This window comes from Salvelinus namaycush, chromosome 8 (assembly GCF_016432855.1).
Source record: "Salvelinus namaycush isolate Seneca chromosome 8, SaNama_1.0, whole genome shotgun sequence".
In the NCBI taxonomy this organism is placed as follows: Eukaryota; Metazoa; Chordata; class Actinopteri; order Salmoniformes; family Salmonidae; genus Salvelinus; species Salvelinus namaycush.
This window is the reverse complement of record NC_052314.1, coordinates 50,388,518-50,414,983: the sequence shown is the minus strand read 5'-3', so window position 1 is coordinate 50,414,983 and position 26,466 is coordinate 50,388,518. Positions and strand designations below refer to the sequence as shown.

General features: G+C 45.9%; 1 protein-coding gene across 6 annotated transcripts in view; it reads left to right on the top strand.

Annotated features, from left to right (window-relative positions):
* The window catches only part of LOC120052780 (catenin alpha-2-like), a 654,154-nt gene that overhangs the window by 185,858 nt on the left and 441,830 nt on the right, over positions 1 to 26,466 (top strand). For all 6 annotated transcript variants that reach the window (XM_038999899.1, XM_038999897.1, XM_038999900.1 and 3 more), the window contains one exon: positions 20,455 to 20,658. In XM_038999899.1, the coding sequence (XP_038855827.1) occupies positions 20,455 to 20,658 (204 nt within the window). The remainder of the gene's footprint in view (positions 1 to 20,454; positions 20,659 to 26,466) is intronic.

The window sequence follows — 26,466 nt, the reverse complement described above, 5'->3', positions numbered from 1 at the left end:
CGTACAATGACACCTTGGTTTTTAAGCCACGGATTTCTAATCCATTAATATTAATGTTTGATCTAATTTTAACAGCTAACATTTCGATGGCAATAATAAATAGATATGCCGATAGTGGACAACCTTGTTTTACTCCTCTAGATAGTTTAAAATTTTCTGAGATGTAGCCATTATTTACTATTTTACACCTAGGGTTACTATACATAATTTTAACCCATTTTATAAGAGATTCCCCAAAATTGAAATATTCTAGGCATTTATATATAAACTCCAGTCGTACTTTATCAAAAGCCTTTTCAAAATCAGCTATGAAAACCAGACCTGGTGTCCCCGATATTTCATAGTGTTCTATTGTTTCCAGTACTTGCCTTATATTATCTCCAATGTATCGTCCATGTAAAAAACCTGTCTGATTAGGATGAATAATATCTGACAAAACTTTTTTTATTCTATGCGCCAAGCATTTTGCTAGGATTTTTGCATCACAACACTGAAGTGTAAGAGGTCTCCAATTTTTTAATTGGACTGGATCTTTATATATACCACTTGGGTCCTGTTTCAGTAATAACGATATCAGACCTTCTTGTTGCGTGTCTGATAATCTACCATTTATATAGGAGTGGTTAAAACAAGCTAATAATGGTCCTTTGAGTATATCAAAAAAAGTTTTGTATACTTCCACTGGTATGCCATCCAGCCCTGGAGTTTTCCCATCCTTAAAGGCCCCAATTGCATCAAGCAGTTCCTCCTCTGTAATTGGGCCTTCACATGAGTCTTTCTGTACAGATGTTAATTTTACATTATTAATAGGAAAAAAATCCATACAATTAGTTTCAGTTAGTGGAGATGGAGGAGCCTGAAACGAAAACATATTCTTAAAGTACTTTACTTCCTCTTTCAAAATATCATTTGGTGAATCATGCGTGACTCCATCATTTGTAACAAGTTTTAATACATTTTTTTTGGTAGCATTTCTATATTGAAGATTGAAAAAGAATTTGGTGCATTTTTCCCCATATTCCATCCAGTTCGCTTTATTTTTATAATATATTACACTGGATCTTTCTTGAATAAGTTCCTCCATTTCTTTTTGTTTTTCCTCTAACTTATTCTGTGCCTCTATGGTACCGTTTTTATTGCTATCTAACTGTACTGTTAGTCCTTCAATTTCCTTTGTTAATATGGACTCTTTTGATCTAAATTCCCTTTGTTTTATAGATGAGTACTGTATTGCATGGCCTCTAAAGGCACACTTAAAAGTGTCCCATACAATAAGGGGATCTGCTGTACCTATGTTATGTCTGAAAAAGTCAGTTATAAAATCTTCTGTCCTAGTTCTAAACAATTTATCATCTAGTAGACTTTGATTAAATTTCCAATATCCTCGCCCACGTGGAAATTCTGTAAGAGAAATATATATGCCAATTATGTGATGATCCGACCGCATTCTGTCCCCTATCAACACTTTTTTAACTTTTGGTGCCAGAGAGAATGGTATAAGAAAGTAGTCAAGACGACTAGCTTGATTCAGCCTCCGCCATGTATATCTCACTAAATCAGGGTATTTAAGTCTCCATATATCCACTAATTCCAATATATCCATGACATTCATGATTTCCTTAAGTGCCTGAGGGTGATAGTTTGTAGTGTGATTTCCTTTCCGGTCTATAGAGGTATTTAAGACCGTATTAAAATCTCCCACTATAATAATAGAGTCTAGTGTTGCTTGTAGAGTTGATAAATTCTTATATATATTTTCAAAGAAGCTTGGATCATCATTATTCGGACCGTATAGGTTAACAAGCCATATTTGTTTATTGTCCAATAACATATTTAAAATAATCCATCTACCTTGAGGATCTGTTTGGACAATTTGCACATTTGGATCAAAATTATTGTTAATTAAAACCATCACCCCTTTTGAATTTCTTTGCCCATGGGAGAAATATATTTTGCCCCCCCAGTTCTTTTTCCACAAAACTTCATCTAAAATTGTTGAATGGGTTTCCTGTAAACAATAGATATTATAATCCTTCTCTTTTAGCCAGGTAAATACTGATCGTCTTTTCTTATTATCTGCTAAGCCATTACAATTGTAACTGGCTATACTTATTTCACCACTTACCATAATGAGACACACCTTTCATTCTTTTAATCAGAATATATTTTTGTAAACGTACTATTAAAAAGTAACATAATGATTGAGTGTCTATATAGTTGTACCATGATATTTGCATTTCTACTAAGTAAACCTCCAATTGGTCCCTACTATTCCACCCGCTAAAAGGCCTCATCTCGAGATGGCTTGTCATCCCAATGCCCGGCAGACCACCCTCGACCCCCTGTATCCCATAGCCCTGAACCGACTGGGATCCATTCTTTGAAAAGAGCATACAGTGCCATTTACCGAATTGAAGTAGATCAATTGCCATATGCATTTCCATTGCCCTCACCTCGATTTGTATTATATATATCTGTGGATCATCCTCTATTGTCCCTAACATCTTTTACTTCTTCCTTCGCAACAGTTGTGGGATACACACATACACCCACACACACTCAGCCCTTACCCCCACACAACCATAAGCTCACTTTCTCAACAATTGCACCATCCCAGAGCCCAACTCAAGATGGGTCATGATTTACAAATGCACTTGCAGTTGCAGCTACATGAGAAGGCCTGCAAGACCGCACAAAAAATGAGCAAAAATTGAGAGATTTATTTACCATTGTCACATCCTAGATAATGGAGGTCAAATGTACACCTTATTCCTGAAACACCCACAATACGGCCACCCGTCATGACCATGTCCCCACGCATCTCCATGCAGTCCGACTTTGATTTTGTGCCGCCAGGGCCACAATAATATACCCCCTCTCTGAATGTCCGAGTGTGACCCCCTCCCCATGGGTTACTGCAGCTAGTGTTGCCAGCACTGCCACTGCCTGGGTGGGGGCACCCCACCGGAATCCCCACCGGCTAGGTACAAGGTCGTCAAGGTTCTCATTAGCAGCTTTGAGAATTTCCTTGTATATTATGCTCTCCCTTTAGGGGGCTTTGGCTTTGCAGGACCAACCCTGCCAAGCAGGCTCAGAATCTTGAGGGGGCAGTGCTGCTCTTGGTCTCTGACCTCATTTTAGCTGCATACAGAGACCGCTTACAGCGAGCACATAAAACAGTTAGGGACTTCTCCTTAGTATCTGGGTCATTCAGGTGGGTGTCTAGGGTATAGTGCCATGGACCGTACCATTAAAATAGGATAATAAATAATTAGATATAATTTATAAAAAAATATAAAAAAAATGTAGTTCTCCATGATAGGACAATAAATAAATAAGACGTATAATTCATTATAAAAGTATATCCATCATCTGAACAACATTGAAAGCCCTCTCATACCCGGCTCACAGCAATACATTGGCTCTGGGATATGCAACCATTTCCTTACTCACTCACTCAACTTTCCAAACATAACAAATAAAATAAAAAATAAACACAAACCATACCATCCACACATACTGTGCCTTCTGTTTACTTAGTTTTTATCTTCACTATGTTGAATTAGTGCTTGTGTGTTCAATTAGTTATATGTGAAGATTTATAGAAAAGCTATATTTTTTATTGTATTGTTACAATCAGTAACCGGGCTTGAATTGTGTTTATTTCCCTCGTCTATGAGAACTTTGTAATTTTTAAAATAACCATGGAGTAGTATTTGTGTCTCTGAACAACTGGTTATCAATATATAGTTTATCAACGACGAGAGCTACTCGTTTCGCTTTTAATCTATTTTCTTTGAAAATTGGATACAGAACTTTACGCCGTTCTGCAATTTCCTTCGGAAACTGATCATTCATGCCAATTTTGGTCCCAGCAAGTCTTTTACCCAGGCTTTTAACCATTATTTTATCTTTAAATGAAGCAAATTTGGCAACGATTGGGCGTTCGTACCTCTGCCGTCTCTGTCCGAAGCGTTGAACGCGTTCAAGTTGGATTTTGTCGATAACTTCGCGTGGAATCTGAAGCGCTGTAAGGAGGAACTCTCTAACTATAGATTCAGGAACTTCTCCTTCTTTTTCTTGGATACCTGTAAGTACCAAATTCTCTCTCATGGATCTAGTTTGCATGTCCAGTAAGGCTTCCTTCAGAACGGTGTTCTCCTTTTTAATTCCATTCATTTCGGTTTCAATCTTATTGACTGTCGCTTTTAGCTTGTGTGTTTCCTTCTCCAATATCGCAGCTTTTTCATCACTCATCTCTAGGCTAGCCACATATGGTCTTAGTACTGACCACATAGTTCATGTGGTCAGAGCATTAAGCATACTTGAGGTATCATGATAAATGTAAGACTTCATTTCCCATATTCATTAAGCATATCAGAGTAGGAGTGCTGGTCTAGTATCAGTTTTGCCATTTTAGATCACAATGAGTGAAAGATAACGTGGACTACCATGACCTGGTCCTAGATCAGTACTCCTACCCTGAAACGATTTGTGCACACGGGCCCCGACCTCATTGCGTGAGTTTTCTGTCAACCTGACACGTCACCATTTCCAGCTCTTTGATTCCGTGATAACCCCGGCGTCACACGTAATTGTTGCTGGATATAGCCAGATGCCAACGAGTCAACTGAGCAGGAATCAAAAGGAGGACAAAGAGAATTTCTTGATCCGATGGCAGGAAACAGAGACACATTGACTCACAAAGTGTTTCTGAAAATCTTTAATAAGCTGTGAAGTGAGCTGTGGTGACTAAAGCCGTCTTCCCGTACTCCCTGTTCCCTTTGAGATCCTATGAGTCATACATTCCCGCTGCGCAAACGGCCCTGGGAAAGAGGGCCACATGAAGGCTTTAATGATCGGTGCCCGCCTGTGGGGCCAACCCAGTAACCGGGCATACACACACATGCGTACGTACACACACACACACACACACACACACACACACACACACACACACACACACACACACACACACACACACACACATACATACACCCTCTCTCGCTTTCTCTCTTGGCAGGCAAATGCTACTTTGATAAAGGTCACCTCTGGAAACAAGATCATCGTATTATGGGATTCAGTACTATTTATTCCTTCTTTTTGTTGTTTTTCCTCCTTTCTGACTTCGGCCTTGTGGGTTTTTTGAAAACACCAGAGAAGAGAGCGTGTCACTGCCGCACTGACTGTGCAGCGCCTAGGGCTCGTCCAATTGAATTCAGAGAACTCCAAAAACACAGGAAAGGCACGGACTGCTCATGTTTGGCATACAATTAAAGCTAATTAAAGCTCATTAATAGTGCTGTCATGGCACTTGCGATGGTCAAGTGGAAGGAAATAGAACAAGATGATTTTGAAGTGGATGCATACTTACATTAGAGTGGGAGGCATGCTAATAGGAACCGCATACCGAAACTGTCATGTTTTGTCTTTCATCATGTCTTGTCCCTGTGCTTCCCTCTGCTGGTCTTATTAGGTTCTTTCCCTCTTTCTCTCTCTCTATCGTTCCGTTCCTGCTCCCAGCTGTTTCTCATTCTCCTAACGACCTCATTTACTCTTTCACACCTGTCCCCTATTTTGCCCTCTGATTAGAGTCCCTATTTCTCCCTCTGTTTTCCGCTTCTGTCCTTGTCGGATTCTTGTTTGATGTTTGCTGTTCCTGTGTCCTTGTTCCGCCCTGTCGTGTTCTTTGCCTTCTTCAGATGCTGCGTGTGAGCAGGTGTCTATGTCAGCTACGGCCAGTGCCTTCCTGAAGCGACCTGCAGTCTGTGGTCGCGTCTCCAGTCGTTCCTCTCTATTGACGAGAGGATTTCAGTTCCTGTTTTGGATTGACCATTGATAATATCCAGGAGAATCATTATTTGTTTAATACTGGAATAAAGACTCTGTTACTATTACGTCGCTTTTGGGTCCTCATTCACCAGCATAACAGAAGAATCCGACCAAGAATGGACCCAGCGACTACGGATTCTCGCAACACTGCCGTCGAGATCCAGGGAGCAATGCTCGGCAGACACGAGCAGGAATTGTCTGCTGCTCGTCATGCCGTTGAGACCCTGTCCGCTCAGGTCTCCGATCTCTCAGGACAGTTTCAGAGTCTTCGTCTCGTGCCACCAGCTACTTCCTGGTCTTCCGAGTCTCCGGAACCTAGGGTTAATAACCCACCATGTTACTCTGGGCAGCCCACTGAGTGTCGCTCCTTTCTCACCCAGTGTGATATTGTGTTCTCTCTCCAGCCCAACACATACTCAAGAGAGAGAGCTCGGATCGCTTACGTCATATCACTCCTTACTGGTCGGGCTCGGGAGTGGGGCACAGCTATCTGGGAGGCAAGGGCTGAGTGTTCTAACGTTTATCAGAACTTTAAAGAGGAGATGATACGGGTTTTTGATCGTTCAGTTTTTGGGAAAGAGGCTTCCAGGGCCCTGGCTTCCCTATGTCAAGGTGATCGATCCATAACGGATTACTCTATAGAGTTTCGCACTCTTGCTGCATCCAGTGACTGGAACGAGCCGGCGTTGCTCGCTCGTTTTCTGGAGGGACTCCACGCTGAGGTTAAGGATGAGATTCTCTCCCGGGAGGTTCCCTCCAGCGTGGACTCTTTGATTGCACTCGCCATCCGCATAGAACGACGGGTAGATCTTCGTCACCGAGCTCGTGGAAGAGAGCTCGCGTTAACGGTGTTTCCCCTCTCCGCATCTCAACCATCTCCTTCCACCGGCTCAGAGACTGAGCCCATGCAGCTGGGAGGTATTCGCATCTCGACTAAGGAGAGGGAACGGAGAATCACCAACCGCCTTTGCCTCTATTGCGGTTCTGCTGGACATTTTGTCATGTCATGTCCAGTAAAAGCCAGAGCTCATCAGTAAGCGGAGGGCTACTGGTGAGCGCTACTACTCCTGTCTCTCCATCAAGATCCTGTACTACCTTGTCGGTCCATCTACGCTGGACCGGTTCAGCTGCTTCCTGCAGTGCCTTGATAGACTCTGGGGCTGAGGGTTGTTTTATGGACGAATCATGATCTGCGCACGGTCTTCAGTCGGTCCAGAGCCAGCTCCCTTCCTCCTCACCGGTCGTATGATTGTTGTATTGATCTCCTTCCGGGGACCACTCCCCCTCGGGGTAGACTATACTCTCTGTCGGCTCCCGAACGTAAGGCTCTCGAGGATTATCTGTCTGTTTCTCTCAACGCCGGTACCGTGGTGCCTTCTTCCTCTCCCGCCGGAGCGGGATTTTTCTTTGTTAAGAAGAAGGACGGTACTCTGCGCCCCTGCGTGGATTATCGAGGGCTGAATGACATAACGGTTAAGAATCGTTATCCGCTTCCCCTTATGTCGTCAGCCTTCGAGATTTTGCAGGGAGCCAGGTTCTTTACTAAGTTGGACCTTCGTAACGCTTACCATCTCGTACGCATCAGAGAGGGGGACGAGTGGAAAACGGCGTTTAACACTCCGTTAGGGCATTTTGAATACCGGGTTCTGCCGTTCGGTCTCGCTAATGCTCCAGCTGTCTTTCAGGCATTAGTTAATGATGTACTGAGAGACATGCTGAACATTTTTGTTTTCGTTTACCTTGACGATATCCTGATTTTTTCACCGTCACTCGAGATTCATGTTCAGCACGTTCGACGTGTACTCCAGCGCCTTTTAGAGAATTGTCTCTACGTGAAGGCTGAGAAGTGCGCCTTTCATGTCTCCTCTGTCACATTTCTCGGTTCTGTTATTTCCGCTGAAGGCATTCAGATGGATCCCGCTAAGGTCCAGGCTGTCAGCGATTGGCCCGTTCCTAAGTCACGTGTCGAGTTGCAGCGCTTTCTCGGTTTCGCTAATTTCTATCGGCGTTTCATTCGTAATTTCGGTCAAGTGGCTGCCCCTCTCACAGCTCTGACTTCTGTCAAGACTTGCTTTAAGTGGTCCGGTTCCGCCCAGGGAGCTTTTGATCTCCTCAAGAAGCGTTTTACATCCGCCCCTATCCTTGTTACTCCTGACGTCACTAAACAATTCATTGTCGAGGTTGACGCTTCAGAGGTGGGCGTGGGAGCCATTCTGTCTCAGCGCTTCCAGTCTGACGATAAGGTCCATCCTTGCGCTTACTTTTCTCATCGCCTGTCGCCATCGGAACGCAACTATGATGTGGGTAACCGCGAACTGCTCGCCATCCGCTTAGCCATAGGCGAATGGCGACAGTGGTTGGAGGGGGCGACCGTTCCTTTTGTCGTTTGGACTGACCATAAGAACCTTGAGTACATCCGTTCTGCCAAACGACTTAATGCACGTCAGGCTCGTTGGGCGTTGTTTTTCGCTCGTTTCGAGTTCGTGATTTCCTATCGTCCGGGAAATAAGAACACCAAGCCTGATGCCTTATCCCGTCTCTTTAGTTCTTCTGTGGCTTCTACCGACCCCGAGGGGATTCTCCCTGAGGGGCGTGTTGTCGGGTTGACTGTCTGGGGAATTGAGAGACAGGTAAAGCAAGCACTCACTCACACTGCGTCGCCGCGCGCTTGTCCTAGTAACCTTCTGTTCGTTCCTGTCTCTACTCGTCTGGCTGTTCTTCAGTGGGCTCACTCTGCCAAGTTAGCTGGCCACCCCGGCGTTCGGGGTACGCTTGCTTCTATTCGCCAGCGGTTTTGGTGGCCTACTCAGGAGCGGGACACGCGCCGTTTCGTGGCTGCTTGCTCGGACTGCGCGCAGACTAAGTCAGGTAACTCTCCTCCTGCCGGTCGTCTCAGACCGCTTCCCATTCCTTCTCGACCATGGTCTCACATCGCCTTAGACTTTATTACCGGTCTGCCTTCGTCTGCGGGGAAGACTGTGATTCTTACGGTTATCGATAGGTTCTCTAAGGCGGCACATTTCATTCCCCTCGCTAAGCTTCCTTCCGCTAAGGAGACGGCACAAATCATCATTGAGAATGTGTTCAGAATTCATGGCCTCCCGTTAGACGCCGTTTCAGACAGAGGTCCGCAATTCACGTCACAGTTTTGGAGGGAGTTCTGTCGTTTGATTGGTGCTTCCGTCAGTCTCTCTTCCGGGTTTCATCCCCAGTCTAACGGTCAAGCAGAAAGGGCCAATCAGTCGATTGGTCGCATATTACGCAGCCTTTCGTTTCGAAACCCTGCGTCTTGGGCAGAACAGCTCCCCTGGGCTGAGTACGCTCACAACTCGCTTCCTTCGTCTGCTACCGGGCTATCTCCGTTTCAGAGTAGTCTTGGGTACCAGCCTCCTCTGTTCTCGTCTCAGCTCGCCGAGTCCAGCGTTCCCTCCGCTCAGGCTTTTGTCCAACGTTGTGAGCGCACCTGGAGGAGGGTCAGGTCTGCACTTTGCCGTTACAGGGCGCAGACTGTGAGAGCCGCCAATAAACGTAGGATTAAGAGTCCTAGGTATTGTCGCGGTCAGAGAGTGTGGCTTTCCACTCGTAACCTTCCCCTTACGACAGCTTCTCGCAAGTTGACTCCGCGGTTCATTGGTCCGTTCCGTGTCTCTCAGGTCGTCAATCCTGTCGCTGTGCGACTGCTTCTTCCGCGACATCTTCGTCGCGTCCACCCTGTCTTCCATGTCTCTTGTGTCAAGCCTTTTCTTCGCGCCCCCATTCGTCTTCCCTCCCCCCCCCCCGTCCTTGTCGAGGGCGCTCCTATTTACAAGGTACGGAAGATCATGGACATGCGTTCTCGGGGACGTGGTCACCAGTACTTAGTGGATTGGGAGGGTTACGGTCCTGAGGAGAGGAGTTGGGTTCCATCTCGGGACGTGCTGGACCGTTCGTTGATTGATGATTTCCTTCGTTGCCGCCAGGGTTCCTCCTCGAGTGCGCCAGGAGGCGCTCGGTGAGTGGGGGGGTACTGTCATGTTTTGTCTTTCATCATGTCTTGTCCCTGTGCTTCCCTCTGCTGGTCTTATTAGGTTCTTTCCCTCTTTCTCTCTCTCTATCGTTCCGTTCCTGCTCCCAGCTGTTTCTCATTCTCCTAACGACCTCATTTACTCTTTCACACCTGTCCCCTATTTTGCCCTCTGATTAGAGTCCCTATTTCTCCCTCTGTTTTCCGCTTCTGTCCTTGTCGGATTCTTGTTTGATGTTTGCTGTTCCTGTGTCCTTGTTCCGCCCTGTCGTGTTCTTTGCCTTCTTCAGATGCTGCGTGTGAGCAGGTGTCTATGTCAGCTACGGCCAGTGCCTTCCTGAAGCGACCTGCAGTCTGTGGTCGCGTCTCCAGTCGTTCCTCTCTATTGACGAGAGGATTTCAGTTCCTGTTTTGGATTGACCATTGATAATATCCAGGAGAATCATTATTTGTTTAATACTGGAATAAAGACTCTGTTACTATTACGTCGCTTTTGGGTCCTCATTCACCAGCATAACAGAAACATTGCCCTTAAGTGTTTGGATTGGATTTGACCTTACTTTTCTTTGATGGAACATTGTGTTCAAATTGGCCCTCCTTATTAAGGGCCACTCAAGCTTGATTGTACACAACATTGAATCAAGTCAGACTTTTGCCCAGTATTAGATTTGAACTCTCTCTTACCTCCAACCTTTCGCTGGCTCCACTCTCCACTCATAACCTCAGAGATGGTAGTATTAGCACCTGTTACTTCAGCGCTGTACAATGCAGTACGCAGCGAGTGGGCTCAGCAGCATTTCATTGGCTAGGGCTATCATCCGCTGCTTCAGTGGAGCTAAATTGGGCCTAAGCTGTGTTAAAGCGCAGGTCCGTGGAGTGTAATAGAGAGACGTTGAGAGAGAGTTTCCTCTGAGGGCCCCGGACAGTGTCTCCTGAAGCAGAGAGAGATTACAGGTGTGTTGTCTTCACCAAGAGCCGCATCGTTTTCAAGAGCCAGTCAGTCATACAAAGGATCCTGCCATTGTTCCTCCGCTCTGTCACCAAAACACATTGCTTGGTGAGTAAAAGACCCAAAGAGAAGTCGGATGCGAACCTCTCACCTTGGTTTGGTTGCAGCCTGGATTGGAACCAACACTGTTCTCCCCTTCATTATTCTCGGCTCACAGGGATTTAGTTAATTCAGTTCATTCTCATTATTGGGTGACATTTACCATTGGCGTGATTACAGCGGACTTAATCCGGGGGTTGTCGCCACTGCGATTCTCTCTTAATTAACTTAACGCTTCCCCCGTAACTAAGGGAACGCCTGATTGAACAGCCAAGAGGATCAGCTGCTCTGCTGCTCTGTTTCGCTAGGGATGGCGATGGTGACATTGGTGCGTCACACCATCAGCTATGGAGAAGGAACAAAATATCACTTTGTTTGCAGAAGCTCAGATTCCATGACAACCAACTCCACCATTGGTGCCATCGTGAGACAGTGAGCAAATAGTAACCCGGAGCGAGCCAGCCGGGCCCCCTTCATTAGCGTAATCAATCAGATAGGGAGGACAATGTGACTAATATGCCCCTGTTGGGTGGTGGTGGCCCACGGCCAGTTTTGTCACAGGGCATCACACTCATTGTCCAACCAGCCCAATGCAATGCGTGGGTGGGTTTTGGACCTGGAGGGCCAAGCATTCGGAGAATGGACGAGTCTTGCTTTTGTCAAGATTGTCTTCCAAGTACCGCTTGGGAAAAGCTTGAAGGCTCTCCCTGAAGCATTAGCGTGCCCATGTTGTGGTCATGGTCTACCCAGACCCTATTCATGGGTGATTGAGAACCTGCAGGGCGAAGCAATGGAAGGATCAAGTTTTGCTACATTTTGTCCAAGGACCAGTGGGGAACTGCTCGAGGGCTCCCGGAAATGTCAGAGTGTCCAGTGTTTTGGTGAGCACATGCGACATAGGCCTAGATGACGTTCTCAGTGGCCCAAAGTGGGGTCGAAGTAGGACCCATCAAATGGTCTGAGGTGACCATAGCACTGCCTGCAGTCCTGATCTGATGGACAGTGGCAAGGGGGGAAAGATGAGACTAGGGCTGACGTACTTACATGCTATCTTAAGCCATATGAGATCATCTACCGCCTTTGCAAAAGCAACAATGTCATAGTTTACCTTTTCTGTTTTTTATTCAACGTTTTACAACGTAATTTCTTGACATCCTGGTTACCTCTTACTTCTCAAAGGTTTTTGGTAATCACCTTCCCAGAACCCCATATCTTTCAATAATCAGGGATCGGGATCCATTGAAAAAGAGATGACTATCTCAATGGTTCTCACCTGTTTGAAATAACCTCAACGATTAACCGTCTGACCTTCACCGTGGTTCATTTCTAAACAGGAAGTAATGCTATTTATCGCAATCACAGAAAACATTTCTGCCTTGTATCATTACTCCGTGTGTCCAGCACCATACCGGGGTTATGTTTTGAAAGTTTGCTCCAACCTGTTGCTTCGCTCTTTCATTTTCTCACTCCATTCTTTGATTAGGCTTGAACGTCTAAGGGATCTATATCACAATATCCAACCGGAGAAGATAAGTGACAAAAGTGAATCAAATCAAATGTTATTTGTCACATGCTTCCTAAACAACAGGTGTAGACTAACAGTGAAATGCTTACTTATGGGCCCTTTCCAACAATGCCGAGTTAAAGATAAAACAATGATAATTGAAATAGTGACAAGAGGAATAAATACACAGTGAATAACGAATAACAATAACGAGTAAAAAATAACATGGCTATATACAGGGAGTACCAGTACCGAGTTGATGTGCAGGAGTACGAGGTCATTGAGGTAGCTATGTACTGTACATATAGGTAGGGGTAAAGTGACTAGGCAACAGGATAGATAATAGACTGAGCTGTAGTATGTGGAGCAGCAGTGTACCGTATGTGGTGTGTGTGTGTATGTGTGGCTTGAGTATGCATGTGTGCACATGTTATGTGTGGGTGTGCACATAACACGGCGCTCTCCCCAATTGGTAGTTACAGTCTTGTCTCATCGCTGCAACTCGCGTACGTACTCAGGAGAGGCGAAGGTCGAGAGCCATGCGTCCTCCGAAACACGACCCTGCCAAACCGCACTGCTTCTTGACACACTGCTCGCTTAACCCGGAAGCCAGCCGCACCAATGTGTCGGAGGAAACACCGCACAGCTGGCGACCGAAGTCAGTGTGCATGCGCCAGGCCGTCACAAGCAGTTGGTACCGCGTGATGGGTCCAGGACATCCCAGCCGGCCAAATCCTCCCCTATCCCGGACGACGCTGGGCCAATTGTGCACCGCCTCATGGGTCTCCCGGTCGCGTCCGGCTGCAACATAGCCCGGGATTGAACACTGATCTGTAGTGACACCTCTAGCACTGCCATGCAGTACCCTAGACCGCTGTACCACTCGGAAGGCCTTGATTAGGTATTTAGAGGTCTTATAGCTTATAGCTGTCAAGGTCCTTTCTCGGCCTTCCTCTGACAAGTCCTTGATGGCAGGGAGCTCGGCCCTAGTGATGTGCTGGGCTGTACTCACCACCCTATGTAGTGCCTTTGCGGTCGGGTGCCTTGCATTTACCATGCCAAGTGTTGATGTAGCCTGTCAAGATGCCCTTGAAGGTGCAGCTGTAGAACTTTTTGAGGACCCGAGGGGCCCATTGCAAATCTTTTCAGCTTCCTGAGGGGGAAGAGGCCATTGTGCCCTCTTCACAACTGTGAGGGTGTATGTGGACAATGTTAATTCCTTATTGATTTGGACACAGAGGAACTTGCTCTCGACCCACTCCACTACAGCCCCATCGTTGTGGATGGGGGTGTGTTCACCCCTCCGTTTCCTGTAGTCCACGATCAGCTCTTTTGTTTTGCTGACATTGAGGGAGAGGTTGATGAAAGCTGTGGACGAGGACTAAATTGACACTAGAGAGGTGCAAGGAGAATGAATTCAACCGTCACCAATTCTCGTTAAAAGGGCCCTGGGCCTTTGTCAAAACTGGAGGATGCATCCCCCCACCCTTCTCCCTATCTCTCGCTCTCTCTTTCTCTCTCCCCGCCATTCCCCCATTTCCCTACTCAGAGCAATCACAACAAACTGACACCCTGCTCGGAATAACAACAAAGTCCATCCCTCAGGGCAAAGCTCTTCTCTACTGTTTTATCATGCATCTTGTAAATAACATATCATCTTCAGCTGTTCTTTTCCCCCCTTCCTAAGAGACTTTTCCCCCGAGATGTGAGATCCCCTCCAGGGTACTGTGGGTTTGCTTTGTCTTCTTAAATCAAGGTGTCCCAGTCTCCATGGTCCCATCTAATCTCCTGTGCCTCTAAATCTCTTTGTCAAAGAGCAATGCCGGCTGCTTTTTATTCATTTCCTTTACCGTTTCTTGTAAGCATATTTCGCTTTGAGCCTTGCTCTATCTAGAACCTGAAAGGGTTCTTCAGCTGCCCCCATAGGGGAACCCGTTGGAGAACCCTTTTTGGTTCCAGCTAGAACCCTTTCCTCAGAGGGTTCTACATGGAATCCAAAGGAGTTCCACCTGGAACCAAAAAGTGTTCTATCTGGAACGAAAAAGGGTTCTCCTATGGGGACAGCCGAATAACCCCTTGGAACCATTTCCAAAGGGGTTATTCTGTATGTGTTGCAGAATTCAAGCTATCCTCGTCCACCACCAATTAGCATGCAATTGCAATTTTTCTCCCTCTCTCTCTCTCTCTCTCTCTCTCTATCTCTCTCTCTCTCTATATATATATATATATATATATATATATATATATATATATATATATATATATATATATACTGTATATTGTCAGCTGAGATGTATCAATATTTGAATGTCTGTATGTTATATATCCCTGATTCTATTCTCTATTCAAAGATATTTTGATTTAGTGAGGGATATGGAGGTGTAGATACATATATTACCCCCTCTCCCCCAGCCAACTGTTGCAGAGAGCTGATAAGAGGCAACTTGAGTAATGAGATTGTTTCTGCTTGGCAGGAGCGAAAGGACCCCTATTTTCCACCTGAATCGGGTAATTTGCAGCTAAACAGCGTTATTCACTAACACATCTACCGGCAAAGTAGTAATCGTCCAAGTGACTTAAAAAAAGAATGAGAAAAGAGAGAGACAAAACATCAACAACAATCAGTAAGACAAACAGACTGATAATCCTGGGAGGAAATCACAGATGAACTTGCAATTTCCGCCACGGCACTCTGCAGTCTTTTTCTGTGTCTCCCTAAAAATAGCAGCTATCGGAAATATCAGGCTGTGTCTATGGTTGATGGAGTGTGCGAGTGTGTATATTGTTTGTGTGTGTGTGTGTGTGTGTGTGAATGTGTTTGTGTGTATGATGGTTGTGCTTGCCTGTGTGTATTAATTTGTGCGTGTGTGTGTGTGTGTGTGTGTGTGTGTGTGTGTGTGTGTGTGTGTGTGTGTATATAGTGGCGGTAAAGCACAACACAGAAGCCCTGGATGAGTCAGCGAAAGGAGCACACTGTTCTCTCCCAGTCTAAATGATGTACGACATGGTCGTCCGTGGGTGGGATGGAAGGCAGGGGGCGAATTCCATTACACCTTGGTAAAGAGAGACAAAAGGAGATATAAAATGTAAGAAAAGAGGAGGAGAAGGTGCAATAAGCAACAGGTCCGGGCTCCGCGTGGGCGAGACACACGCAGAGAGAGAGACACACACACACACCTCTCAACATGTAGCTGGTGCTTGGGGCATTGGTCTCTGCTGCATGGCATTTTTTTTGTCCCAGCGTGGAGATGATTGCAGCTCTGAACACACAAGCCCTGTTGTGACTCAATGTAAAGAGGTTGACAAGTCCCGACACTCGGTGTGGGCACGCGTCCCAAATGGCAACCTAATCCCTACATAGTGCGTTACTCTGGGCCCCGGTCAAAAGTAGTGCACTAGTCTAGGGGAAAGGGTGACATTTGGGACGCAGAGCAAAGAACTTTCCTCCTAGATTTCCTTTTCCATTCGTGTCTCGTCATTTCTCCTTGGTTGTTTGTGTAGGCTGTGATAGGCTGGGATATGTCCTCCAGACTATTTGCTGTGTTGTTGGCTTTAGTTTACCGACCAGAAATCTTTCTGTCTTCGCCACGTCAATAGCCTGCATTTGGCGTCAATAGCCAGCAAATGGTCATATGATGATAAAGTGTACTTCCGTTCCCGGGATACTTCAAACATAGTCACGGTGTAAAAGTTGAGCCTGCCAATATCTGAGTGCACATACACTGATTCATACCTGGCCAGTGTAACTCAGACACATTTTTTGTGGCTTTAACCTGAGCTGTTGAAGTTGAAACACCCCAGTGAAGACAGCAATTGGACATGTCCCCACTGGACTTTCTTTCTGCCACATGGTCGGTCTTAAAGGGATACTTCAGGATTTTGCCTATGGTAGTTAAAGGTAGTGGTGCGAGCCAATGCTAACTAGAATTAGCACAATGACTGGAAGTCTATGGGTAACTACTAGCATGCTAGAAGATAAACACAGACTTCCAGTCATTGCGCTAATGCTAGTTAGCATTGGCTTGTGAAACTACCTCTAACTTCCTTCATACTGAACACAGAGACATACAAATTGTATCCACGAGTTCATCTGACTCCGGGGAAGTGGATAAAGGGCCTCATTGCCAAATCCCAGAGTATCTCTTTAAACTAGACCACAAACTGCTATACAGACTTAAACTGCTAAATGTAACTGATAAAATGAGTCCCTTGGGGGGAATCAGGCCTTCAGTATTTGGGTTCAGGAGGCGCCAACCAGTGAATGTGAATGTAGGCCAGGGCTTGTAAAGGAGGCAGGGTCGTTTTAGAGGTAGCTGAGAGAGTGTCATTAATAATATAAACAGAGCCACTGCCCTCCTGCTGTCTCACAAGTCCTTTTTCTCTCCCCTATTTTTCGCTGCCTCTGACCCTCCTTCTCTGTCTTTCCTCCACGCCTTCTGTTTCTCACATTCTCCCTCGTTCTCTCTCTCTCTCTCTCTCTCTCTCTCTCTCTCTCTCTCTCTCTCTCTCTCTCTCTCTCTCTCTCTCTCTCTCTCTCTCACACATTCCCCGCCTGTGTAAAGTAGGTTATGTGTAACAATGACACAGGCCCCACCAATATCCTCCGTCCCGTCTTTATTATGCATAGTTTGACAAACAGCCTGTCACCCTGCCCCCTGTCCAGGCTCTGAACTCACTGTTACCATTCGCTTGCTTCTGCAACTAAAGCCTCCAAAACAAACATTTTAGATTTGTTATGTGTCCTAAGGCAGGGCTGTTTTTTGTTTGACATGTTTTTTGTTCATTTTCAAATCAGAACCATCTGAGTTAATGTAGCTCAGCTCATGGGCAGCGGGCTGCGGTGGCGGCCTCTGTTGAACCATGATGCGAGCGGGGAGCGCGAGCGACTTCAACCTGAATCGCTTCTGTAAATATTCTGTGTCCATGAATAAATCAGGGATATGTAAAAAAAAAAATACAAATGAATAAAACAACAGTGTCACCCCGATCAAGGCTAGCAGAGCGGTTCTACGTTGTGCAACGCTGAAACATATGAAAGACAGTACCCCTCTGATTACAGCCAGTTTCATCCAGGCCACCTCTAGCTCTACTGATGCTGGGCATTCCCATTCTTCCCTCCATCCCCCTCTCCTCTCTCCCACGTTGAAGAAAACGAGATAAGGCAAACCTTAATGAATGCCTGTATTACCGGAACGCATGCCATCACCTTTTCGCGCGGCTAGCATGTTTGTTCGATCCAAACAATGTAAACAATCTAGCCCCATTCATTTTTTTCTTCTTTTTCACCCATTTCTTTCTCCCCAATTGGTAGTAGTTACAGTCTTGTCTCTTCGCTGCAACTCCCATACGGACTCGGGAGAGGCGAAGGTCGATAGACATGCGTCCTCCGAAACACAACCCAACCAAGCTGCACTGCTTCTTGACACAATGCCCATCCAACCCGGAAGCCAGCCGCACCAATGTGTCGGAGGAAACACCGTACAACTGGCGACCGTGTCAGCGTTAACTGCGCCCCGGCCCGCCACAGGAGTCGCTAGTGCGCAATGAGACAAGGATATCCCTGCCGGCCAAACCCTCCCTAACCCGGACAACGCTGGGCCAATTGTGCGCCGCCCCATGGTCCTCCCAGTCACAGCCGGCTGCGACAGAGCCTGGACTCGAACACAGAATCTCTAGTGGCACAGCTAGCACTGCGATGCAGTGCCTTAGACCACTGCGCCACTCAGGATGCCCTTAGCCCCATTCCTAAGACTCACTGTCTTGGTAATGTCTTCCCAAAGCCAATGGATTGTGCTTACCAAGCCTGCGAAGCCGGAGGCTCTTAATAACATTCAAGATGAGATGAAATGTAACCTTTATTTAACTAGGCAAGTCAGTTAAGAACAAAGTCTTATTTACAATGACGGCCTACTCCGTCCAAACCCGGACGACGCTGGGCCAACTGTGCGCCGCCCAACGGGACTCCCAATCACGGCCGGATGTGATGCAGCCTGGATTTGAACCAGGGACTGCTGTGACACCTCTTGCACTGAGATGCAGTGCCTTAGACAGCTGCGCCACTCGGGAAGGTTAAGGCAGAGAAAACGGTGATAATGGTGGGCATTATGGGCAGGATGGAGACGGCTATGACCCTATGACTTTCGACACTCCAGGTCTAATACCATCTGTGTTGTTACCTCTCGTTCTCGCACACACAGAGCAGTGGCCTGGAATGGGTGTCCCATTCATAGGGCCGGGTTGCCACTTCAGGGTTTCAGACAAAGCCGTCAGCTCGATGTCTCTCTGTCTGTGTGCGTGTGGAAGTCGCTCCGGGTAAGAGATGTTAACTGTTAAATGTGTGTGTGCTCTGTGTCTCCCGTCAATGTGACGGCACCCTGCTGTCCTTTAGAATAGGCTTCGGTTGCTAGACTCGACATTGTGGCTAAACCGCTTTGTGGACAATAGATGCCGCCTTGCTGCGACAGAAACAAATTAGGCCCTCGCAAAGCAGTTGAAGACAGTGGTCATTGAACGGCACTGTATTTTGCATTCAACTAGGCCCGACTAGAACTGTTTTCAACCATAATGCGCATTACAACCGATATAAACACATACACACACACACACACACACACACACACACTTACACAGACACACACAGCTAAGGAATTTAGGGCTTGGCCCGTGTGTAACTCTTAGGCACCTCTTTACTAATAAACGCTGCCTACCCGGCGTGACTTCTCCCTCTTAAAAACCCCACCGCACCGCAAACTGCTGCCGAATGGGATATTGAAATTGTACGGCCGTAAAACGTAAAACGTAATACCTTCGCCATCAATATGGTAATTTTTGATCTTACCTGCTGTACAGATCATAAAAAAAGTATATTTTGCAGCTACTTCCATCAATAAAAGCCGGGGGCTTTGCCTCATGGCCCCTGTGTTTCTTCACTCTTCACTCTGTGCTTAAAGGCCCCTTAAAGCAGACGGTGGGGGGGGGGGGGGGGGGTAAGGGTCTGGTACTAGGACCCTAAAGCTAAGCTTGAAGGTGACATTTCCTCCACTCTCAGCCTCTGGCTCTACCACCTAGCGCTGACAGATTGCACTGAGCTGTCTGCCACCGCGGTCCTCGCTGCCAAATGTGATCGCTAGCTCTTTGTTAGGCTTTGTTCCACTCCATCTTCTGATCAACTCCCTCCCTCCTGCTGTGGCAGCGCTCTCTGTTTCTATCATTCCATCGATCGTTTGATCTTTCTTTCTTTCTTTCTTTCTTTCTGTCTTTCTTTCTTTCTTTCTTTCTGTCTTTCTTTCTTTCTGTCTTCCTTTTTTCTCTCCCCCTCTCCCCGAGAGAAAGTGTCATTAATAATATGAAATGGACCACTGCCGTCTGCTGTCTTACAGGTCCTCTCTCTCCCCCTCTTTCTCGATCTCTCTCTCTCTCTCTCTCTCTCTCTCTCTCTCTCTCTCTCTCTCTCTCTCTCTCTCTCTCTCTCTCTCTCTCTCTCTCTCTCTCTCTCTCTCTCTCTCTCTCTCTCTCTCTCTCTCTCTTTGTGGCTCTGTTTGTCCCATATTCTCTCTCTCTCGTTGGGAGACGACGACTTTGGTCATGGGTCACTCTGACATGACATTGAGAGCTCCGATATTGTTATGTGTAATATTATAGTCATTGTGAAGACCAGAATGGTGTGTATGACTCTGTGTACCCCAGACATAAGCCTTTGTTACCAATAGTACATTTCAGGGACAACCAGTTCCAAACAAACAGCTGAGAATGTAACTCGTGGGTGACAGCAGAACCATAGCTTAATCAATCTCTCGCTCTCTCGCTCTCTCTGTCTCTCTGTCTCTCTCTCTCTCTGTCTCTCTCTGTCTCTCGCTCTCTCTGTCTCTCTGTCTCTCTGTCTCTCTGCTTACATTACATTCGGTATCCAACACTTAACCCTTTGGTAATAAGATAAAGGAGTGACGTGCTCGACTCTGAATGTTATACAGTCTCTTTGGGTGCAAAGTTCAAAAGTGCAATATCATTCAAAAGTTGACCTTTGGTGAGCCTGTTTCTGACCTCCCTCTCTCCTTTCCTCCCGGTCAGAACAAGATCATCCTGGACCCGCTGACGTTCAGCGAGGCGCGTTTCCGCCCCTCCCTGGAGGAGCGCCTGGAGAGCATCATCAGCGGCGCCGCCCTCATGGCCGACTCGTCCTGCACCCGCGACGACCGCCGCGAGCGCATCGTGGCTGAGTGCAACGCTGTCCGGCAGGCCCTGCAAGACCTGCTGAGCGAGTACATGAACAATGTGAGTACCCCTCGAAGAGGATTTTGGGCTTACCGCATATAAACACACACACACACATGCACAATCACATGTGCGTGCATACACACACTCAAACACACACGCACCTTTCCTCAGATACACAAGCTGCTACAGTTTGTACCACTCGTGTTCTCTCCTTTCTACGTCTTGTTAAAAAATTCACTACACACACACACACACACACACACACACACACACACACACACACACACACACACACACACACACCACAGCTCCACTCCATTACACATTGCCCCATCTATTCTTCTTTCAGCTCCAGACAATTCCCCACTCTCCCTTTTACCACTAACTTGCACACTTGTCTGGTTCTACTCTGTTGAAATACATCCTCTCTATTCTACAGTGTGATAGTGGACTGTAATGTGATATGCACAGCGTGACACGAGAGACACGGAACGCCATTTTGGCTCGCAGTGGCATTCCTCACTATAAATCTCCTCAGTCCATAACCCCCCCACTGCAGAGCAGTTACCGACCCCCTGGTCGGGCCGCTAGATAACCCCCTAATGGCCTTGACTCTGGAGGTGAGTTACTGCAGTGAGGGAAGGCTGGCCGCAGCCGCGGCGCATTCATGTGTTTCACTCACTGAACCAGGTTATTGTGTGCTTTGCTATGCTCAGCGTCCATAGACTTCATTGCAACCAGAGCCGAAATGGGGGCTCTATCGTGTCATTTCGGCCTTGTGTTGGGTTGGCCTACAGGGCTTAGTTTTGTGACTGGTTGGCCATTTTGGATACATTAAGGGGATCATGAATGAAGTTTCGGTGGTGGTGGCGGTGGTGCAATTAGTTGTCAGTTACTACTTAAAGGGCCCTAGTCCTTGAGGAAGGTCCCTCTGAATTTTCTCTTTCCTTCACTCTTTATTTCTCTTTATGGCCTCCTCCTCTTTCTCTCTCTCTGTCAGCTTCTGTAGTCATTAGCAATAGCAGAGAGCTCGGGCTCAGAGGCTTTTGAATCCCTTGTTGATCCTAAGTAGCTCATCAGCACGACCATCGTCCCCTAGGCCCAACTAGTGCGTTTACCAAAGCAATGGCCACCCACAGTCTCACAGTGATAACACAGGCATGGGGACAGTAAATGTGTGTTCTGAGTTGACTCCATTCTGTTTGTGACAGTTAGAAGGATAGTTCATGGGCTCCATGTAGCCTAGTGGTTAGAGAGGCGAGCTAATAATCGGAGGGTTGCAAATTCTAATCCCGGGTTTGATGGGAAACATCTGGCGGGAAGTGAGCTGGCAACCAGAGGGTTGCTGTTATCAAATCCTAGATGCCATCGCCTGCCGTTGTGCCCTTGAGCAAGGCACTTAACCACCCCATGACAGCTGCTCCACAGGTGCCGAAGTAGGGCATGCTCCCTGTGTGTCTTCCAGCGGGATTGTGATAAAGCGGAAGTCCTGGTGGACCTGGTGTATAATTCCCATTGGACCTGGTGTATAATTCCCATTGTACCTGGTGTATAATTCCAATTGGACCTGGTGTATAATTTCCATTGGACCTGGTGTATAATTCCCATTGGACCTGGTGTATAATTTCCATTGGACCTGGTGTATAATTTCCATTGGTGTATAATTCCCATTGGACCTGGTGTATAATTTCCATTGGTGTATAATTCCCATTGGACCTGGTGTATAATTCCCATTGGACCTGGTGTATAATTTCCATTGGACCTGGTGTATAATTTCCATTGGTGTATAATTCCCATTGGACCTGGTGTATAGTTCCCATTGGACCTGGTGTATAATTCCCATTGGACCTGGTGTATAATTTCCATTGGTGTATAATTCCCATTGGACCTGGTGTATAGTTCCCGTTGGACCTGGTGTATAATTTCCATTGGTGTATAATTCCCATTGGACTCGGTGTATAGTTCCCGTTGGACCTGGTGTATAATTCCCATTGGACCTGGTGTATAATTTCCATTGGTGTATAATTCCCATTGGACCCGGTGTATAGTTCCCGTTGGACCTGGTGTATAATTCCCATTGGACCTGGTGTATAATTTCCATTGGTGTATAATTCCCATTGGACCCGGTGTATAGTTCCCGTTGGACCTGGTGTACAATTCCCATTGGACCTGGTGTATAATTTCCATTGGTGTATAATTCCCATTGGACCCGGTGTATAGTTCCCGTTGGACCTGGTGTATAATTTGACGAAGGAAGTGATCTTAAACTCACACTTCATTTTGATAGTCCTCTATAGATGATTACAGATGTGTAAACGATCAATTCCAGCTCTTTTTATATGCCACAGTGTTTTAGGTTTAAGGTTAAGGGTTACATTGAAGTTTAGGGTTAGGATAAGGGTTAGGCTAGGGTTAGGGCGAGGGATAGGATTATGCGATAGTTAGTCAACATGTTGTTGACAGTTAGTTGAACATCTACCGAGTTAAAAACAATCTATTTGGGACTATCCAAATAAATTGAAACCAAAAAAAGGTAAGCTATAGCAAACGGACTCTGTGACAGAAAAGTTTTGATTTTGTGTTGTGGTGACAACAAGCTGCGTTTGGAACACATGCATATTTACTGTATTCATCAATTTGTGTCATTTTCACTTACTATTTTCAACACTGTGAATATAAATATCTATGAGCGGGACAGCCCTCGGAAATAATTCAGATGCTTCTGAACGACTAAAAGATGAAGTATTTGATACATTTCACCAATTTAGCGAGGAACTGAAGGAATTGTCCAGTCCATTGTCCACTGTCCCCCCCACTCTCCCACTCATAAGCTCCGTCCACAGTTATGACTGAGGTTGGCTCACACTCGGTTGGCTAAATAGTGTGAAGATGTGGTAGCATTTTACTCTTTGTTTCTCTCTCTCGTCTGTGGTAAGAGCTCTTTTTAGTCACTTCAGCTCTAGTCTTCCCAACCGAAACTCATGAAACGAATGAAGTGAAACAGCAATATTTTAGCGAAAGCTGCTTTTGCATCGAGAGGGGCAGAGGGCATGTCAATGTTTCAGAAATGAGTACATAGGTTTGATATTTTAGGCTAACAAACAGTGGAAGCTGAAACGTTAAACTGTTTTAGACCTACAGTATATCCATCCTGCCCTGCCTTTCTAAAGCCAAGTTAACAAACAGATCACCGACCATTTCGAATCCCACCGTACCTTCTCCGCTATGCAATCTGGTTTCCGAGCTGGTCATGGGTGTACCTCAGCCACACTCAAGGTCCTAAACGGTATCATAACCGCCATCGATAAAAGACAGTACTGTGCAGCCGTCTTCATCGACCTGTCCAAGGCTTTCGACTCTGTCAATCACCGCATTCTTATCGGCAGACTCAACAGCCTTGGTTTCTCAAATGACTGCCTCGCCTGGTTCACCAACTACTTCTCAGATAGAGTTCAGTGTGTCAAATCAGAGGGCCTGTTGTCCGGACCTCTGCCAGTCTCTATGGAGGTGCCACAGTGTTCAGTTCTCGGGCTGACTCTTTTCTCTGTATATATCAATGATGTCGCTCTTGCTGCTGGTGATTCTCTGATCCACCTCTACGCAGACAACACCATTCTGTATAGTTCTGGCCCTTCTTAGGACACTGTGTTAACTAATTTCCAGACAAGGTTCTATGCCATACAACACTCCTTTCGTGGCCTCCAACTGCTCTTAAATGCTAGTAAAACTAAATGCATGCTCTTCAACCGATCGCTGCCCTTACCCGCCCGCCCGACTAGCATCACTACTCTGGATGGTTCTGACTTAGAATATGTGGACACCTACAAATACCTAGGTGTCTGGTTAGACTGTAAACTCTCCTTCCAGACTCACATTAAGCATCTCCAATCAAAAATGTAATCTAGAATGGGCTTGCTATTTCGCAACAAAGCCTCCTTCACTCATGCTGCTATACATACCCTCGTAAAACTGACTATCCTGCCGATCCTTGACTTCGGCAATGTCATTTACAAAATAGCCTTCAACACTCTACTCAGAAAATTGGATGTAGTCTATTACAGTGCTATCAATTTTGTCACCAAATCCCCATATTCTACCCACCACTGCGACCTGTATGCTCTTGCTGGCTGGCCCTCGCTTCATATTCGTCGCCAAACCCACTGGCTCCAGGTCATCTATACGTCTTTGCTAGGTAAAGCCCTGCCTTATCTCAGCTCACTGGTCACCATAGCAACACCCACCCGTAGCATGCACTCCAGCAGGGATATTTCACTGGTCATCCCCAAAGCCAACTCCTGCTTTGGCCGCCTTTCCTTCCAGTTCTCTGCCGCCAATGACTGGAACGAATTGTAAAAATTACTGAAGCTGCAGACTTATATCTCCCTCACTAACTGTAAGCATCAGCTGTCAGAGCAGCTTACCGATCACTGCGCCTGTACACAGCCCGTCTGTAAATAGCCCAACCAACTACCTTATCCCCATATTGTTATTTATTTTTGCTCTTTTGCACCCCAGTATCTCTACTTGCACATCATCATCTGCACATCTATCACTCCAGCGTTAATGCTAAATTGTAATTGTTTTCGCCACTATGGCCTATTTATTGCCTTACCTCCCTAATCTTAATACATTTGCACACTCTGTATATCGATTTTTCTATTGTGTTATGGGACTGTACATTTGTTTATCCCATGTGTAACTCTGTGTTGTTGTTTTTGTCGCACTGCTTTGCTTTATCTTGGCCAGGTCGCAGTTGTAAATGAGAACTAAAGGTGAAAAAAATTAAATACAGCACATCTCTGACTGTTCAAATAGTGTGTCCTGTTGTCTGGTAGTGGTAATAGCTGTGGTATTGAAAGCTAGACTACAGCCATTACCTGTCAGGTTTTACTACTGGCGTCTATTAATGCTTTAAACACTTGTTTCTAGACAGGCTCAATCAAATGCTCAAACTATTTGAAATAAAAACAGGCACTATTTGTACCTAAGAGCAGAAATGTAGAAGCACAGACACAGTTGTATATATACATTGAGTCTACATACCTGATCTGTTCATGATGCCACTTGTTAAATCCACTTCAATCAGTGTTATATAAAGAGGAGGAGAAGTGTTTTTAAGCCTTGAGACAATTGAGACAAGGATTGTGTATGTGTGCCATTCAAAAGGTGAATGGGCAAGACAAAATATTTAAGTACCTTTGAACGGGCTATGGTAATAGGTACCAGGTGCACCGGTTTAATATAGACAAAACACGCAATAATATAGACAAAACACACAACAATACAGACAAAACAAACAATAATATAGACAAAACACACAACAATACAGACAAAACACACAATAATACAGACAAAACACACAATAATATAAACCAAACACACAATAATACAGACAAAACACACAATAATATAGACAAAGCACACAATAAGACACAAAAACACACACAAATGAAGGTGCATAGGAGCTGGGCTGTAATATGTACTACTACCACCAGTTCACATTGTGTTGTGACTACAGTGAAGCAATAATCTAATGAGGAGCTGTATCTAATACCACTAGATACATCTAAGATATCTAATACCCAGTTAGCTTCCAGACTAGTATGTAGAAGGCCTACAGACACAGGCAACACACACATTAGATTAGTCTGGGGAGTAGCCAGCGATTATCACGCAGGGTCACTGCCACAGGCAGAATTGATACTGTAAGGGGTCAATACAGAGTGGACTTGCCAATGGCTTAGTGGCCACAAATGACACCTGTTCCGGAGCGCATCGACGCGGAAACAAGAGAGGAGAGGAGCGAGGGAAGGAAGGAAGGAGAGCATAAGCCGTCACACACAGGAGATCTGCAGGATTATGTTC